At 35.5% G+C, this 17,310-nt stretch overlaps 1 protein-coding gene across 2 annotated transcripts; it reads left to right on the top strand.

Moving 5' to 3' along the window:
* Positions 1-4,747: 4,747 nt before the first annotated feature.
* On the top strand, positions 4,748-7,627 carry LOC107786845 (cyclin-dependent kinase inhibitor 3-like). Of its 2 annotated transcripts, none has more exons than XM_016608353.2 (3): positions 4,748-5,340; positions 6,932-7,132; positions 7,230-7,627. In XM_016608353.2, the coding sequence occupies exons 1-3, from the start codon at positions 4,952-4,954 to the stop codon at positions 7,297-7,299; spliced, it is 660 nt and encodes a 219-aa protein (XP_016463839.2). In that variant the 5' UTR covers positions 4,748-4,951; the 3' UTR covers positions 7,300-7,627. The 2 variants fall into 2 exon arrangements, with proteins under 2 accessions (XP_016463839.2, XP_016463833.2); XM_016608347.2 differs by having other exon boundaries at positions 4,750-5,340; positions 6,929-7,132.
* The last annotated feature ends 9,683 nt before the right edge of the window (positions 7,628-17,310 follow it).

The following is a 17,310-nucleotide window of genomic DNA, read 5'->3' on the forward strand; positions in this document are numbered from 1 at the left end:
CAATTGTAGAAATATATCATTCTTTTTTTAACGGCTAATAAGAAAAATATGTCATCTAAATTGAAACACGGAGAGTAATTATTTGGTAATTTCTGCAAATAATAGATAATTTTGAAACGCTTTTTGTAATTAAAAAAAACAACTGAAATAAAATTAGTAAACTCCTCTACAAATTTTATGACAGTTTGGCACTGTAGAAGATATTACATAAATATGAAGGTTTAAATAATATCAAGGGCATAATAGACTTTTCAAGAAAAAATATGACTTTTGTGATAACTAAAGTAAAGTAAAATGATTTTTGTGTAACAAAGAAATAAAATAATTTTTGTGTAATGAACACAAAGTTGAATGATTTTTACGTAACAAAAAAAAGAAAAATAATTTTTGGGTAACAAACACAAAAAGTCAATAATCATGGTTAAAATTATCTCGGCAAAGTGCAAACCGACAGGAGTAACCTGATATATATTGAAGTTTGAACAATCCCTCGTGCATTTGACTTGTGTTTTTCCTTCCACCCCCCCCCCCCCCCCGGTTAAATTTCTACACTAATAAAATGAATTTTCTGTCCTTTAAATTAAAAGACAGTAATCCTATATCCTGTCGTATACGCAATTGCACATTAATCTTAACACCAGAACAAGGACTAAATTATTGGTACTACTACGCGAGAAATAATAAGAAAGAGAGAGGGAAAATTGGTCTTGGCGTGTTAAATTGTTACGTTTGTGTCCATTCATTTAGAATATTTAATATGACGATATTAATTAGACACAAATTTTAAGATATTTTTTATTTAATTTAATGATAGTAGAATAAATGCTATAGCACTAATTTAAAAGTATTTTAATTGAATACTTCTTACATTATAGCATTTGATTTATGATAAAAACAAGTATTTGTAAATATAGAGTCCAAAAGATTGCTTTTGGAACGAAAATACCTTTCAAATTTGGAATTAGATTAAATATTAGTAAAATCTAACAATCGATCAACTTGCTCCTCTTGAAATCTTTTTAATAACGGTGATACTCGGGTTTATGCGTTCGTCGATTGCATCGGATACTTACTGTTTTTCACCATTACAATTTACAGGTATCATTATACTAGGTAATTCTATCAACCAATGCTTAAGTAGTAAATAGAAATAAATCACCTAATATATATTTTTTATCTTTACTGAAATAATTTGAACCCTAATTTCTAAAATTTATACCTATTTCAGTGAATTCTCTGGAAAATTAATTAGAACATTTAAAATAAACAAGTAAGTGGATAGAGTTGTACATGTAGCTGCCCATAAACACAGTACCCGGAGATAGAGTGCAGTATATGGGTTTGGCTAAACCCACTAGTTTTTGTTCAAATTATGTATTTGTTTTAAGAAATTCATTGAATATATACAACTTATTAATTTATAACCAATAACTTAAAAGGATTACAATTCTGAACTCATAAAGTTCAATCTTGACTCCGCTTCTGCATAAAGATAAACATTGGGACGAATCCAATGGCGATCAGGAAGTAGATTCTTAAAAAGTTACTGATAAGTCCAAACCATGTTGAATCCATTATATCCACATCCCACAATAATGAATACAACACCAACTATAATAATTGCGAATACATAAACGAGATTCTTTGTTCTTGACGAGTGAATGCACTTAGGCCTCTCATGTATTATTACTCCTATTAGAATTCATTTTCTATTCATTGATGGAGACTGATTCCAAATTTAAAATTTTATAGGTTCCACTTTTAAGTTTTTAAAATTATATTGTGATACAATTTACACCGGAAAGTAAAACTCATACTATTAGTATGGTACATTATAGATGTTAGATCTGGTATTGCTTCACGTAAATAAGATTAATTATTATTTGCCTATATAAAATAATTAATATAGTGGTATCTTTTCAAATTTCAAGGGAGAAGATAGTATTTGTATTTTTTTGGCACTTAAAGTGTGTGCAGCTGATATTTGGACCTCGGAACTTGCATGTACTACATTTTCGCCAATCAAATTCATTTGAGGTGCTCTCTTCCCCATCCCCTTTTTCTAAGGCAAATTATGCATTTTATTAAATTTTAGTGAATAAATAATAATACTTTCTCTGGTCCACTTTAATTAATTTTTTTATTTATTTTTTATGATTTATAGTATTTAATTTTTCAAATATTAAGAAGAATTAATTTTTTTTCAAAGTTATCATTGGAGTAAATAACTTAAGAGTATTTGTTGTATTTTAAATAAACAGATTAAGATTAGTATGATCCATTTTATTGTTAATAAATGCTAAAAGGTAAATTTTTTAATATACGTAAAAATAACCAAAAAATTAGTTAATATGGACATTTAAATTAAATTAAATAGAAAAGGGGAATGGAGAATATCTAGTATCTACATAGGATCTACCACATGGAGGTTGGTGCGTCAATTTTGGGGTATGATAAAAACGAAGTTATATATGTTTCACAATCTTATAATCACAGTTGACTATTTAAAATTTGATAGTGTGTTTGGTTATCCAACCAAATTTATATGTTTCACAATCTTTTAATCATAGTTGATTATCTAAAAATTTGATATCATTTGAAGAGACCATAAAATCAGTGAAAAGTAGCAGTATCAAATATGAAACTAAGGCAACACAACAAAAATACTTTGATTATTTATAAGGGTTTCTACTTTTATTTAATATTTGATTCATTATAATAGGGTTAGAAAGCATGACGTTTGAAATATCCCACTTGGTGATAACATTATTATGAGATTACAGTATAATTTTATAGTCTGTTTGGCCAAACTTCTCCAAAAGCCAAAAATATTTTTTCCCTTCAAATTGAGGTGTTTCCAAGCATTTTTTTTGGGGTGGGGTGGCGGGGTGGGAGAGGGGTGCTTATGGCTAGAAGCAGAAGTAGTTTTAAGAAGCAGAAAATAGTAGGAGCTCCAGGAACAGTTTTGACTTTTATTCCTACTAAAAATACCCTTAACAAAATATTGTATATACCAAAATAACTTTATTTAATTTAAACTATTAAGTAATATATAATGACTTTTGAGATGAACTTTCATATTATTGAATGTTTTTTGATATATTTGAATTATCTTGAAAGAATAAACTTTTTTTAAATTTTATTTTTATTTTTTATTTAAATTAAATTAAAAACTTATCTTTATAATAAATATTTGTAATTATTTATCTACTTATATAATATTAACTGTTAAGCAAATCTCTTCATGTCCTTATTCGTAATTTGATACTTGGAAGCACTTTTTGAAAAGCTTGGTCAAACACAAATTATTGTTCAAAAGTGCTTTTCAAATTGATTAGTAAAACACAAACTGCTTCTCTATGAAAGAAAGCACTTTGAAAAAAAAACACATCTCAAAATAATTTTTGTGTATAAAGTTGTACTTATCATGTAATCAACCGATAGGCTCCTCCGTTGATGATTTAAACATTTTAGAAGACAAACGCGCGCCCGCACACATATATATGATACACACTTTATAAACATACTCAATAAGAAAACATTTTTAAAAAATACTATATAAATAATATATTAAAATAATCAGTGCGAGTGAAAAGTTAATTTTTCCTAAAATGATAAATCTTCATACAAGTTTTCAATCATCAGTCAATATATTCAATTAAAAATTTATTTTAATTTTTAATTCAATTACTTTAAATTCATAAGTTATCATGCTTCTTTTCAATTTCAGCAGTCACAAATAATCCTTCAAAAATTAAGAATTTTTTGATTTTTTTGAAAAGTTATTCCCTTGTTCGTCTTAGAAGAGTCAAACATGATTAAGAAATTGATAGAAAATAAGTTTTTCTTTCAAGAATAAAATGCAATTGATTTATTTTTTAATTAATAATAAATATTATATAGATTATTTCCAACAAATTAGAAAAAATAAATTATTGTATCTCATTGTATAATCAAATTACATAAATTATACGAAGAAAAGGAGTTTTGAAAAGAAAAAGAAAATAGACAATACTAAACCTAAAACTTCTTAACAAATAAAATAGCTCGTCAAGGACTCTTAAACACAATATTTACAACAAAAAGATAATTATATGATTTTCCATATCTAAGTCCTAAATATTAGGCTATTAATTAAATAACTGTCCATAAACATTAGAAAAATATAATACATATTCCTACATATTAAGAAAATAACTAAAATTACTACTCTGTCCAATATAAATATATTCTTAAAGGCATTCGTACTTTTAATATAGTTATATATATATATATACACACACTTTCTATATCTTTCTTTTATATATTCTAATTATCTTAAAATAAAACATTGCAACTTTTATTACTACATAGCTTTGATGTTTTAGAAATTAATTTGATAACAAAAAAGATATATATTTGATCCTTGTTGTCAAATCACGCCACTTCAGTTTTGAAATCTAGGGAGTATTACATTATAGAGAAGTGTCTACATTTCCTTTTCTTAATTTTTTGTATTATTAATAATAATTGGTTCAAATGAAGTGTGTATTTCCAAATAGTACGACATTCATATTTTTTTCTCAATCCAAGTGCAGAATAGAATTTCTTTTGTTTTGATTTGAAAATTAAGTCTATTATAGATTAAAAGAAAGAAAAAAGTAAAAAAGGCCAAAAAGAAAAAAGAGAAGTGAAAAGGAAAAAGAAAAAGAAAAAGAAAGTGGTTAACGTTACTGTTGAGTCCCTGACTCATAAGTATCCCGTTTCAACCCTAACTTCACCTAAAACTAAACCCCAACCCCATCTCACTCATCACTCATCTCCCCCTTTTTTTCTCTTCTTTGCCCCTTTCCCTCTTTTCCCTCCCTCTCCTCTTCCCTTTACAAATCAAACCCTTCCCCGCCTCTTCTTCTACCTCTTCATTTTCCCCCATTTTCAAAATCAAGAATCTTCTCTCTTTTCACTGAAACACATGGGAAAATACTTGAGAAAAGCTAAAATAACAGGGGATGTAGCAGTGATGGAGGTGTCACAGGCAACTCCACTCGGTGTTCGCACCAGAGCAAGAACCCTAGCCCTTCAGCGCCTCCACTCTTCTTCCACTCCGCCGCCGCCGTCTGCTTCTGCTTCAGACTCTTGTTACCTTCAGCTTCGTTCCCGTCGCCTTGAGAAACCACCCACCCCTCTCTCCGACCCCAGAAAAACCAATAACCTTCTCACAGAGGAAAACCCAAAATCTGATTCGAGATTTCTAGTGTCTGGCTCTGTTGGGTCTGTTTCAATTACACAAAAAGATGGTTTCTTGGATGTTAATGAAATTTCATTTGGAGAGAATACTCTTGATTTTGAACCCAGAGATAGGTATAATAAATCTTCCTCTTTTAGTCTGCATGCTTATCAAACTCAACTATTTTGTTCTTAATGTGTTTTATATTGTGTTTTTGCCCCTAATTTATTTTTTATCAATCAATATGTTTTAGCGGTTTAAGGCGGGAAAAAAGGAAAATATTATTTCTTTATAAACTTTTGTGGATAATACGAAGGGGAAAAAGAGTTTTGAAGGTGTAAAAGAGTTTGTTGCTTTTGTTTGAAAGGCCCCTTTGAGCGACTTTCCCATTCACAAAAAAAATAGAGTTTCTTTTAGTTTCCTCTTTTGGTGTTGCATTCGTGGGTACCACTTTTTTTTTTAATGCTTTTTCAGTTTCTTTGTAAAAGAATCTTGTTAAAGTTTTAAGAGGAATGATGCTTTTAATATTCCACTGCATTTTTCATGGTTGAAGTTATTTTTCTGTTTGTCTTAATGTTCTTTCTCTTCATTTGTTAAGTTATAAACTCATAAATTTTTTAAAAATTGTTGCTTTGTTAGTTTTCTCTCTTTTTGTCAAGGAAAAGATGAAATTTTTGGTCTATAGTACTTTTATGTTACTCATGAAGCTACAATCTTTTTTTGGTCATCTATTTTTCTTCATTGTTTAGTACAAATTTAGTCATGTTTTGAACCTTCTGAATTAGCGAATTTTTTATGTGTATTATTGTGTTTGAGCTGTTAGATCTACATGAAAAGAGTTAACTAATAGCCATTTTGTATCCTATGGCAGACAACCTTTGGAAGTACCATGTTCCACTGCATTAAAAAAGGGACCTATCATTTACTGTTAGAAAGAGCAACACATTGCAAAAATAGTTTAACACTTTAACTGCAGCAAAATGTCTCATTTTTATGGAATCCCCTTACTTTTTTCCAACAGTAAACTTAGTATGAGGGTTGGACTAGATTTTTGCAGACTGCTTAGTTAACTGGATCTAATGTTTTTCTTGATAACAAGTTGGATATTCAGTACTTTTTTTAGCTAGAATCATTTTCTTAAGCACTGTAGACTGGCCATAACAGAGCTATCTGTTTATTCAGATGTACTAATGAGGTAATAAAGGAACATTAGTTCATCTTAGTCAGTAAAATGGGGTAAGAAAAAAGAAGAAATTTGGGGTTGGTTGTCATGGATCTAATTGTAAATATAGCAAAATATAAAAAGCTTATAGACATCTAAAACTTTTTTTGCACCATGTATTTTTTTTCCAATGACATGTCCTAGTCATGGGGCCAAATATCTGAATAGCAAAGGCAAAATCCTCAGCTATATTCTAGGTTAAAATAGGATATCCCTTTTCACCCTGAGTGTGTATTTGCTAATATTGCATGGCAACTACCAATTTTTTGTTTTCAGCACTTAATTGTCCCTTTTTTTTGGGTGGGTGTAGATAAAAATATGGTTTAGATAGTTATTATACCCAAAATATAGATAATATAAGATTGAAGTAATTGCATCTCAAATTTACAGCGATTTGCTTATTGTAGTTCCAGCAAAATCTGATGTTGTCTCTCACTGAATATAGTGGATTTTGCAACTGATAGTTGTTGTGTATTTGTTCTTTTTTCCCTCTTTAAAAGAAGCACTAGAGAAAGCACACCTTGTAGCCTGGTGAGGGAAGCCGATGCTATGGTCAACCCCGGTTCTGCAACAAGGCGAACAAACTTAAACACAACAGCTCACAGAACAAGGGGCTCTATCCTAAGAAACATCCCTTCACCTCAAGAAATGGAGGAATTTTTCACCTTTGCCGAGCAGCAACAACAGCGCCTTTTTATGGAGAAGTATGTAGTATTCAATTCCACGGATACTGTCATCTTTAAACGCATTCTACTGTCGTGTTTGATGAACTAATGTGAAAATTTTGTTTTTCATCAATAGGTACAACTTTGATGTGGTAAACGATTTACCGCTTACTGGGCGGTACGAATGGATTAGGGTGGATTACTGAGCTGGAGAAAGTCATCAGTGTTCCCTAATTTGTTGTGAAGGAGAAATTTGAAAAGGGGGCATGAAGTTGGTGGATATGTTATGGTCTCTCTCCCCCAACCAAAAATTGTTGTATAAAGAGAGTTAGTGTAGTTTTAGTTGTCTGTTAGATTGCAGAATTACACATGACTACTAACAATTTGGAAGCAGTAGTGTAGAATAGGGCATAAATTGTCAACTTAGGCTTTAGTCTATCTTTGTAACTTGCAAGGTGTGACATAGCCAACACCTTATGTACCATCTCTTATTTCAATCGATTTAGGATTTAGTTGATAATAGTTGCAGCATGTGACATCAAAGCTTTGTGGTGTACTTTTTCCCTGCAGTCAATGGTTATAAAATCTTGCCCTTTACTTCACAAAGACAAATGTTTTAACTCTTTCTGAAAGACTTACGTATTCGACAAAATTGTTCAGTAATGATCTAAATAAGAATCTCAATTTTGTACTGTCTGGAACTGTAACCATTGTTATATTGTTCAACTAGAATATATTGTTATATTGTTCAGTAGCAAAGTAGGACTTAGACCTATACCTCTTCACCACACTACAGTGATCTGTAATATGAGGATAGTCTTGGAGCAAGAGCAAACGCAAGATTTTCATTTATATCACCAATAGTAGGGGTGTCAATGGATATTAGAAAATCGACTAAATCGACCGAACCGTACCGCACCGAACCGATTTTTAGGTTTCTTTTAAAGAAACCGTAGGTTTTTATATAAATCTATAACCGTACCGATAATTAGGGTAGGTTTTTTATTTTATAAAAATAAACCGAAAAAATACCGAACCGTACCGAATAAATTTTACATGTGAAAAATATATTCATATAGTAAGTTTAAAACTAATAAAGTATTAAATTTTTCATTGGGTCTTGGAATTATGAAAACTGTTACAAGCCAATAAGTAATTAAACTCAAAATACTAATTCCTAAAACCTATTCTGCTACTTGTGAGCACGTGATTTTTGCCCTACAAGAACTACTCCCAAAAATTCAAAATAAAATAGTTTTGTGTTGCTTGTGATTTATTTGTATTTGTCTGTGCATGTTTATTTTTACTTTAATTAAGGAAAATACAAAATATGTGTTGCATGTGCATTTAGGATTTAATTTTACAATTAGGAATTAATTAAACAATATTTGGATTTGCAAGAATGAAAATCACAAAAAATATGTACTTGGCATTTTTTAGCATTTAATCTCCAATTGTGTGATTTTATTTTAGTTGGTATTTAATTGTGTGTGATGATTGTTATCAGGAATTAATTGGTATTTTTAATTTGGTTTATGGTTAAAGTTAGGATTTTAGTTTTGAAAAATAAATTAAAAAAGGGAAATAAAGGAAAAGAGGAAAAATGAAAAAAAAGGAAAAGAAATCAACCAGGCCCAAAAACCAGCCCAATTCGACACCCCTGTACCCGGTCCAGTTGATCTGGCAAACGACCGCCCAAACGGCGTCGTTTCTGTCACGCTCAGTCTGGACCGTTGATCTCAATCCATCAACGGCAGAGATCATCTCTCCCTTACCCGTTCCTATACCCGCCCCGACCCTGTTACTACTAAACGACCCCATTTGGCTTAAGTGAATTAATCTGGACCGTTGGTTCCCATCATCCAACGGCCCAGATTAATCAACTGGTTTTCAATATATCAAAACACCCAAACCCCTTTCACCCGCCTCATTTTCACCCTTTCGTCTCCAAATCAGAGACTAAAACGACCCCCCCAACCAAACCCTAGCCGCCCTCATACCCCTTCGCCTGAAAGCCGGCGACAACGATGCTGGTGACCACGAAACTCACACCCCTGAACCACCCTGCTCCCCCTCTCCGATTCCACACTCCATTAACCTCGAGTCATACTATGACTTCCCGAATCATACTATGACTTCTCGAATCTTCGATCGAAGATCCCCGATCCAAACCCTAGCCTGTCCACTTAACCCCAAAATCACACCCAATAATCCCCTAGACCTCCTCATCGCTAATCCCTAACCAAATTGGCTCGTATCCGAGTAAAACTCGTCGAATGGCGGATCTAGGGTTCAACGGTTTGAGACTATTTCGAAGCTGTCAGGGTTGAACGGGTTCTAGTTAGTATTATAAGCCTATTTCTGACGAAATAGACGTATAATACTAACTGGAACTCAAGTTCGAAAGGGCATGCTGGTGAGATCCAAGAAAAGAACAGTAAGTTTTTATTAGCTCCTTCTTTGTTTTTTTTTGTTTTTTTTTATGTTTATTTGTCTGTGTTAAGTTGCAATTAGACTCTTCTTCAGGTTTTCATCATTTTGTCAAGTAATCGTCCGTGCTAAGTTGTAATTCATCACTTCTGTCAATTATCCTCCTCCTCTTTCGGACCTTTTTCTGGTCCAGTTTTTCTCATCTTGGTCGATTGGCATATGTTGAATCAATTAAATGGTCTCGTCGATTGACCCGTTCATGTTTGTAGTTCAGTTGTTCTCCTCAAGCTATTGGATGTTGTTTTATCTTCTGACCTTTGTATTTTCAACCTCAGGGCTCATAGCCAGTATACTTGTTGTTCCAGCATTTTGTTCGAGGTTAATTTAGAGTTATATTTGTTCCCAATATAGATAGCTTACTCTCATGCATCTGTGTGAATCAATTTCTTGACCTTAATAGTCCAGTCTGACTATTGTCCTGAATCATTGAATCCCCATCTTGGTTGAAATGCTGTTGGATTTGAGTTCAATTGATGATTAAGTTTAATGATTCGAATCTACTTGTTTGTTCTGTTAAGCTTGTTCTGATATGAATCTAACCTTGTTGAATTGTCCTAATGTTGTTGATTGGGAGTTAGTTTCATGTATCTAATTAGTCAATTGATAGGCTTAAATTGGCTATAGCTGAGGTTTCATACAGGTTTAAAGTGATTGGGGTAGGATAGTAATCACAGAGGTTTTAGGGGATAATTTGGGACTTAAAAGTTTAAAAATGGTTGGTTTAAGTGTTCTGTCCAGTAAGTGCTAATGCAACATTAAATTAATGCATTTGTTTAGTGCTAATGGGGAACAAAACATAATGGTATGGGGAGGTTTAAAAGGGATTGATTAAAATATGTTGCCCATACCTGCTTGAACATTAAATAAGGAAAAGACAAGGGATAATGGGGAAAAACATACTCTAGTGGAGTTCTAAAGAAGATCATGGGCAGAATTAGTTTCTTAATTCTGCCTGAGTGCTCTTGAGAGCTGGCAAGGTCAGTGTTCGGCTATAAGTGGAGGGACTTAGGACAGAGTTAAGGGAGATTGAAAAAAAGCAATCTGAAAAGAGAGAGTAAAAGATAGAGGAAGAGAAACAAACAAAAAATAAAAAAAATATTATTGTTCCATTGAGGAAGTTTTCTGATTCTAGTTCATCTAGGATTAAAATAGCTTAAGTTTTCTTGGTATTGTTCAATAACTGAAGCTTGAAAGGTCCAAGAATATGATTTCAAGTTGAATCTGGTTTGTTCAACTGAGTTGATTGGTTATCTGCTTGGGTTTATTGATTGCTGGGTTGATTCTTGGATTCTCTGGTGTTCATTTGTTTTCTGAAAATTCTCCTATTGTCGTTGTTGAACCCTGCTGGATTGGTCATTTGCTGTTGTTGTTGCTGTTTGACTGACCCCCTCATTTTTCTTGGTTTATACTTCAACTTTCAGGTACACGGCTGTAACCTTGCCAATTTGTAAGCTGTAAACATGAAACATGAATATACATGAAAATTTGAAGCTTAAGTTTGATTTAGCTTTTCTACTAATTTGTACATTAAGATACTTCATTCACTAATATCATATAAATGTCTGCTGAATGTGTAACTGGACTGATGCGAACTATTGGACTATTTTTTTTAGCTGAGGACTGTTAAACGAATTAGATGCATGCCCTATGTCTTAGCCATTTAGTTTGGTTTAGTTGGGGCTATTAGTGTAATGTAGTTTGAATCCGTGTGTTGACTATTTATTGAAACTGAAAATTAGGTTTGAAAGCAAGTGTAGGCCTTGTCAACACTAAAATCCAGGCCTAATGAACGTGTTAGTAGTGAAGTACGTTAGCTTGTTTTATTTCCGATGAATTGAATTCAAAAATCAGGTGTCGCACAATACTATGTCCTTGGGCTTGAAATCTCAACGTAAATGTCAATTGGTTAATTAATTCATTGAGCTCTTTAAGTTTTTTTTGTAGCAATAAATTAGCCGAAACACAATTCGAATATGAACAGGAGTCCATCAGTTAGTAGTTCATAAGTCTAGATAAAGTTGGATACTGTCCCGTCTATTACTAATCAGTGAAGTGTATTCGAAGCATTTTGAAACTAGTTTTGCTCAGTAGTTTAGCTTTCATTGACCTGGACCTAATCCTATAACTGCCCAATTGCTTTTATAGAGTATAATCCGGGTTATTTAGAACGAATTGCTAAAAAAAATGCTTTATTTGTTACCTCTTATGTTGTAATTAAACCAAGATTGAGCCATGAGAATTTGGTCCTTTCAAATACATCAATTAATTAGGACATTTTCTTTATTAGCGACAAATAAAAATAGAAAATCATAGTCACTATAGGGTTGCCCTTTCTCAAATAAAAGGAGACGAGCCTCGCCAGATGAAATACACAAATTGCGGGGCCCTCGTTAAATGTATATATTAAAGTACTTAGATTTCGAGACGGGTCTTTTAGCGAATTTCACGGTTTTCCCCAAAAATAATAACGCGCTAGTCATTTTAGACGCGCTTCTAATAAATTACTTTCTTAAACTCGGGTGCACATTTATGTGACCCAAATCCAAATCTCAACGGAGTCGAAGTGTGTCAATAACCACGGGTGCATTGATGTGACGTGGTTCGAGACGTGTTTTCACGACGTTGCAATTCTCTCTTAAAATAACAACAATTAAAAGCGGGAAAGAGTAAAATTAGCACACAGGTTCAACATGTATAAAAATCAGATAAATAAGCCGAATATGACAGTTGAGCGACCGTGCTAGAACCACGAAACTCGGGAATGCCTAACACCTTCTCCCGGGTTAACAGAATTCCTTATCCGGATTTCTGGTTCGCGGACTGTAATACAGAGTCATTATTTTCCTTGATTAGGGATTAAACCGGTGACTTGGGACACCATAAATCTCCCAAGTGGCGACTCTAAAATAAATAAACAAATCCCGTTTCGATTGTCCTTTAATTGGAAAAAACTCCCCTTGCGCCCTGCCGGCGCAGGTAAAAAGAAGGTGTGACAGCTCTGGCGACTCTGCTGGGGAACGAAACCAGAATCTCTGGTTCAGGGTTCAAAATTCGAGCTTTAAATAATTGTTATAATTGGCTTGTTTTATCTGATTTTTACATGTTTGGGCCTAATGTGCTAAGTGATGCTTTTTACCGCTTTGATATTATCTGAACTGCATATAAGCTGCTACGAAGCCCTTCTCTTCTCATCTTCGGGGATGTGCCCGCTGGTCGAGACTCTCTATTCTGTTAGTGTCATACCTTGAAATAAGAAAGAGGCTCGGACAAGTTACTAAGCTGGATGACCTTTTTGGTTCCCGGTACGTAGCCCCCTCCTCGACTCGAGTTGTCCGCTCGAGTACACAGTCTAGAACAAATACCCAGGTTATGAACCTAGAATAACTCAGCTTCATGCCGGATCCCTAGTAGGAATGTTTGTTTGCATCACGTGTATTTGACTTTGGAGGCTCAACACAGGGGTTGGGTCTGTCTAGGACAGGTGTACCAAAAATGACAAAAGACCATCCTGATGTATCTTACTTGCTACTTGTGCATTTGTTTGCTTCGGACTTGCATACTTAACGGCTTTTGAATATTTTGAGGAAAGAGAGATAGAGGTACGAGGGTTAAAGAGAGTTAATCGCCTGTTTTGAAAAAAACCAATGTCCAAATAGTGTCGAAATTCTGCCAAATTTTTGAAAAAATGAAAAAAAAGAGAAAAGAAAAAAAAGAGTTTTGTTTATGGAAAAATAGTTTTATTTGCCAATGAAAAAAGAGTCTTGTTTTCAAAAGAAGTTTGTTTTATCGGCCCGAACTACGCTAGTTTGATTCCCACAGGGTGTGAGATACGTAGGCAACCCCCATCGGGTCCAACTTCACTTTTTACGAAATTAGCCAAAAGAACAAAAATTTTATTTGAAAATAATTAGAGTGATGCTATTCTTGCTAGAAATAGCCGAATGTCCCTAAAAGGGTGTCGGAAGGCTATTTTTGCAAGAACAGCCGCCTGTGGTCATTTTTTAGGCTTTCACCGGTTAGCCGACACAACCTTAAAATCTTCGACCCCGAGGTGCTGAAAGGCCGTATTGGCAAAACCGAGTCTTATTTTAAATGAAAAAAGAGAGAAAAGTGTCCATGTTATCTTTGAGTCAATTGAATCGTGATTTTTGCTTAACCACCTTGATAAATGTGCAAAATGAGCACAAGTCAGAATTTACACGTAACAATTGTGAACAAGATCCCTTTGGAGTTGCATATGTAGTGGGATGACTTGGGCGAATCAGGGCGCGACACAGTCAATCTATACCTGGGAGGCCTTACTGGGTTGCTGAAGATTAATCCTAGGGGGGATATCATATAGGCCTTGGTCGCATTCTAGGACCTGACTCATAATGTATTTCATTTCTCAGATTTTGAACTTACCCCAACATTGGAAGAAATAGCCGGATACATCAGGGGTCCCAAGGTTCCTCTGAGACACCAGTACCTGATTGCTCCAAGGGCCGTAGCCGTACACAGGTTCGTAAACTCTTTGAAAATAAGCAGGGGGTCCACAATCCAGACTTGGCAGCTGGTTTTTGTACTTTGCAGTTTATATACAACAGATATGGCCACATAGGGGGTTCAATAAGCCGGAAAACAAAATCTGTAGCAAAGGAAACCGCCTTAAGTGGGAAGAATACAGGTGTTTTGCATTCATGATAGCCTTTTTGGGACTCTTGGTGTTTCCTAGAAAAGACGGGAACATTGACATACGAGTATCTGGGGTTGTCAGCACTTTACTTACTCTGGCCAATATCACCCTCGCACCCATAATAGTAGCTGAAATCTTCCGCGCTCTCACAGCCTACAAAGCTGGGGGAGACTTTTTTGAGGGGTGCAACGTGTTGCTGCAGATGTGGATGATCGAACACCTATGTCGCCGTCCTCAATTTATGAGTTATGGGTCGACGAAGAAAACGTGTATAGAGGAATTTCCTACGAGGGTTGACGAAATCAGCTTACCAGAAGGGGTCACAGAGTGGACAGCGTGCCTCCGTTCTGTCACTGCGGGCCAAATAGAATGGACATTTGGATGGTTACCTGTGGATGAAATCATATATATGCCAGCCACTGGACCCCATTTCCTTTTGATGGGGCTCAGGAGTATCCAACCCTATACCCCTTATCGAGTTTTGAGGCAGCTGGGGAGATGCCAAATAGTTCCGAAAGATGAAGATCTTAGTGGCCAAGTAGTCGAGATCGGGCCCAACGGACAATTTCATGAAGCAGCTGTCCGCCAAATTTGGAGCGAGTGTCAATACTTAACGGCAAATACGTGTGTACATGATCGGTCCAAAGGTGAAGTTTTGCCGGGATACCTTGCTTGGTATAGGAGAGAAATCGAGTTTGGGAGGCCAGCCAAAAGACCCCATCTCCAGGAGTTCGTCGAGGCGTCGCAAGGACAATGGGATTGGTTGAATAAAGAACATGAGTATAGAGCCGCAATAGGCAAATTGGAGAAGCAAGTCATGGAGCTTCAGTTTGAAAATGGTGTTCAAGCCGCTGCAAACAAGGGAGAAAAGAAAAAACTAGCTCAGGAAAATAAGGTCCTCAAAGCTCAAATCCAGAAAATGGAAAGAAACCCGGAGAGAAGCCAGGCTAATAAAAGGCTCATAAACGGTCTGAAGAAGAAAGCCCTCGAGTATCAAGAAAACCTGGAAAAATCTGAAGCTGGTCTAGCGAGAATCCAAGCGAAATGGATAAAGAAGGCAGAAGAGCAAGTACGGTTTTATGAAGGGACCATCACTATCCTAAGAAGAAAGATAGCCATTCTCAAGAATGAGGCAGTCAAGCAAGCTCAAGATTTCAAAGCTGATAGGGAACATTGTTATGACCTGATGGCTCGGATAGAGGAAGGAATGCAGCAGTTGCAAAATCAACACCTTCAGGACTCTCTAGTGTTAGAAGCCCGTAATCAGCAAATAGGGCGGTTGCTTCAGGAGAAAGGCGTCATAAGAGAGAAAATTAGAAACATCGCTGACTACATCGTTATGAAGTGCCATATTTGTGAGGATATGACTCGTACTACACTCTTTGCAGCAGTGATGACCTTTGTTAAACAAATAATGAACAACTTGGACCGACTTCAAAGGGATCTTGCACATAGGCCCGTGGCGAGACCGAATGATGTCCCACGGGCACCAGGAGCATTGATGTACTCATGATTTTCCGTTTGAATTTGTATTTCCTCTTCTGTCAGAGTCTGTGAGTCATGTTAGGTTGTATTTTCTTTCTGTTTTGAGTCTGTATTTCTTTAGAGTATGATAGCTTAATTTCAGAGTCTGTTTGTCATCTTTGCGTCAGAGTCTGTTAGTCTTTTGAAATTTGTTGATATCGAGTCTTTGTAATCGAAGCATCTGTTTTTATAAAAGATAAAAAACCCAAAAATATTTTTACTTGCATGCTTATCTGACAGAACTACGCACGGTCTGATTCATGCGGGGACATGATACGTAGGCAATCTCTATAGGATTCGACCACCACTAAAAAAGAAAAAGGGGAAAATGAAAAATAAATAAAGAAGGATAGAATAAAGGAAGCTTTAAAGAAGGGGCACAATTATGAGAGGCCGGAATGACGCACGCAACCAAAGCAAATGCATGATAGAAAATGGTTAATTGCCTAGGTGCATTGCATCCCAACGTGTAATTGCATATGTGTTAAACTCTAAAACTAACAAAGTTGTTGTTGTCCAGAGAATTCAAGCAGTTAGTTTACTTAAAGGATACTGGCACATTATCATTACCAAACCAGATCAAAGGGACCAATACCAGAAATCATGTCTATCCCAGATGTCGACACTAGTGTTGAGGTAGAGGAGTTGGACATCTATAAAATGAAAGAGGAGATGCTCAAGCTTAAGCAACAGATGGCCGAAATGTACCAGGCCTGGTCCAAAGGGCAATCACCGCCATCTTACCCAGCCTACCCGACTTTTACCCCACCATTAGCTCAGTCTCAGGATCATCCCGCCACCGATCCAGGTTTTCCCATTTATCAACACTACCATGGCACTACTTCTCATACGCCACAAGCTCCACCACCAAAATCAATTCCATACCCTGCTCCGCCAATCACCCCTGTCTTTGTGGCATCTCCACCAGCTGCACTCCATAAATCCCCGAGTGAACCTGTGTTCCAAGCTCAGGACAACCAGTATTATTCCCCGGAGCTCACCTTCAAAGCGCCCGAAACCTATCCGTATGATCCACATTCTGACCTACCGGGGAAAGCAGAAAAACCGGCCAGAAATCCTGAACACGAAGAGATGTTCAGAAAAATGAAAAGCATAGAACAATCCTTCAGGGATATGAGAGGGCTAGGAGGTCAGGTAAGTGTAGCTTATAAAGACCTGTGTTTGTTCCCAAATGTACAACTACCGGCGGGGTTCAAAATGCCCAAATTTGATTTGTACAACGGGCACGGTGATTCGGTGGCTCATTTGAGAGATTTTTGCAGTAAGATGAGGGGAGCCGGAGGAAAGGATGAATTTCTAATGGCTTACTTCAGTCAGAGTTTGAGCAGAGCAACATTAGAATGGTACACCCGACAAGATCATAGAAGGTGGTACACATAGGACGATTTGGCCCAAGCATTCGCTTGTCACTTTCAATATAATCTTGAGATCATTCCGGACCGACTATCCCTGACCAATCTGGAAAAGAAGCACAATGAAAGTTTTAGAGAATATCGTTTCCGGTGGA

The sequence above is a fragment of the Nicotiana tabacum genome, chromosome 22 (genome assembly GCF_000715075.1).
Source record: "Nicotiana tabacum cultivar K326 chromosome 22, ASM71507v2, whole genome shotgun sequence".
NCBI lineage: Eukaryota > Viridiplantae > Streptophyta > Magnoliopsida > Solanales > Solanaceae > Nicotiana > Nicotiana tabacum.

What these genes read in the sequence shown, in the direction of transcription:
- LOC107786845 (XM_016608347.2), top strand. Translation starts at nt 4,952, where the DNA reads ATGGGAAAATACTTGAGAAAAGCTAAAATAACAGGGGATGTAGCAGTG. An exon ending in GATTTTGAACCCAGAGATAG is followed by an intron (nt 5,341 to 6,928) that starts GTATAATAAATC and finishes CCTCTTTAAAAG; the next exon opens with AAGCACTAGAGAAAGCACAC. An exon ending in CAGCGCCTTTTTATGGAGAA is followed by an intron (nt 7,133 to 7,229) that starts GTATGTAGTATT and finishes TTTCATCAATAG; the next exon opens with GTACAACTTTGATGTGGTAA.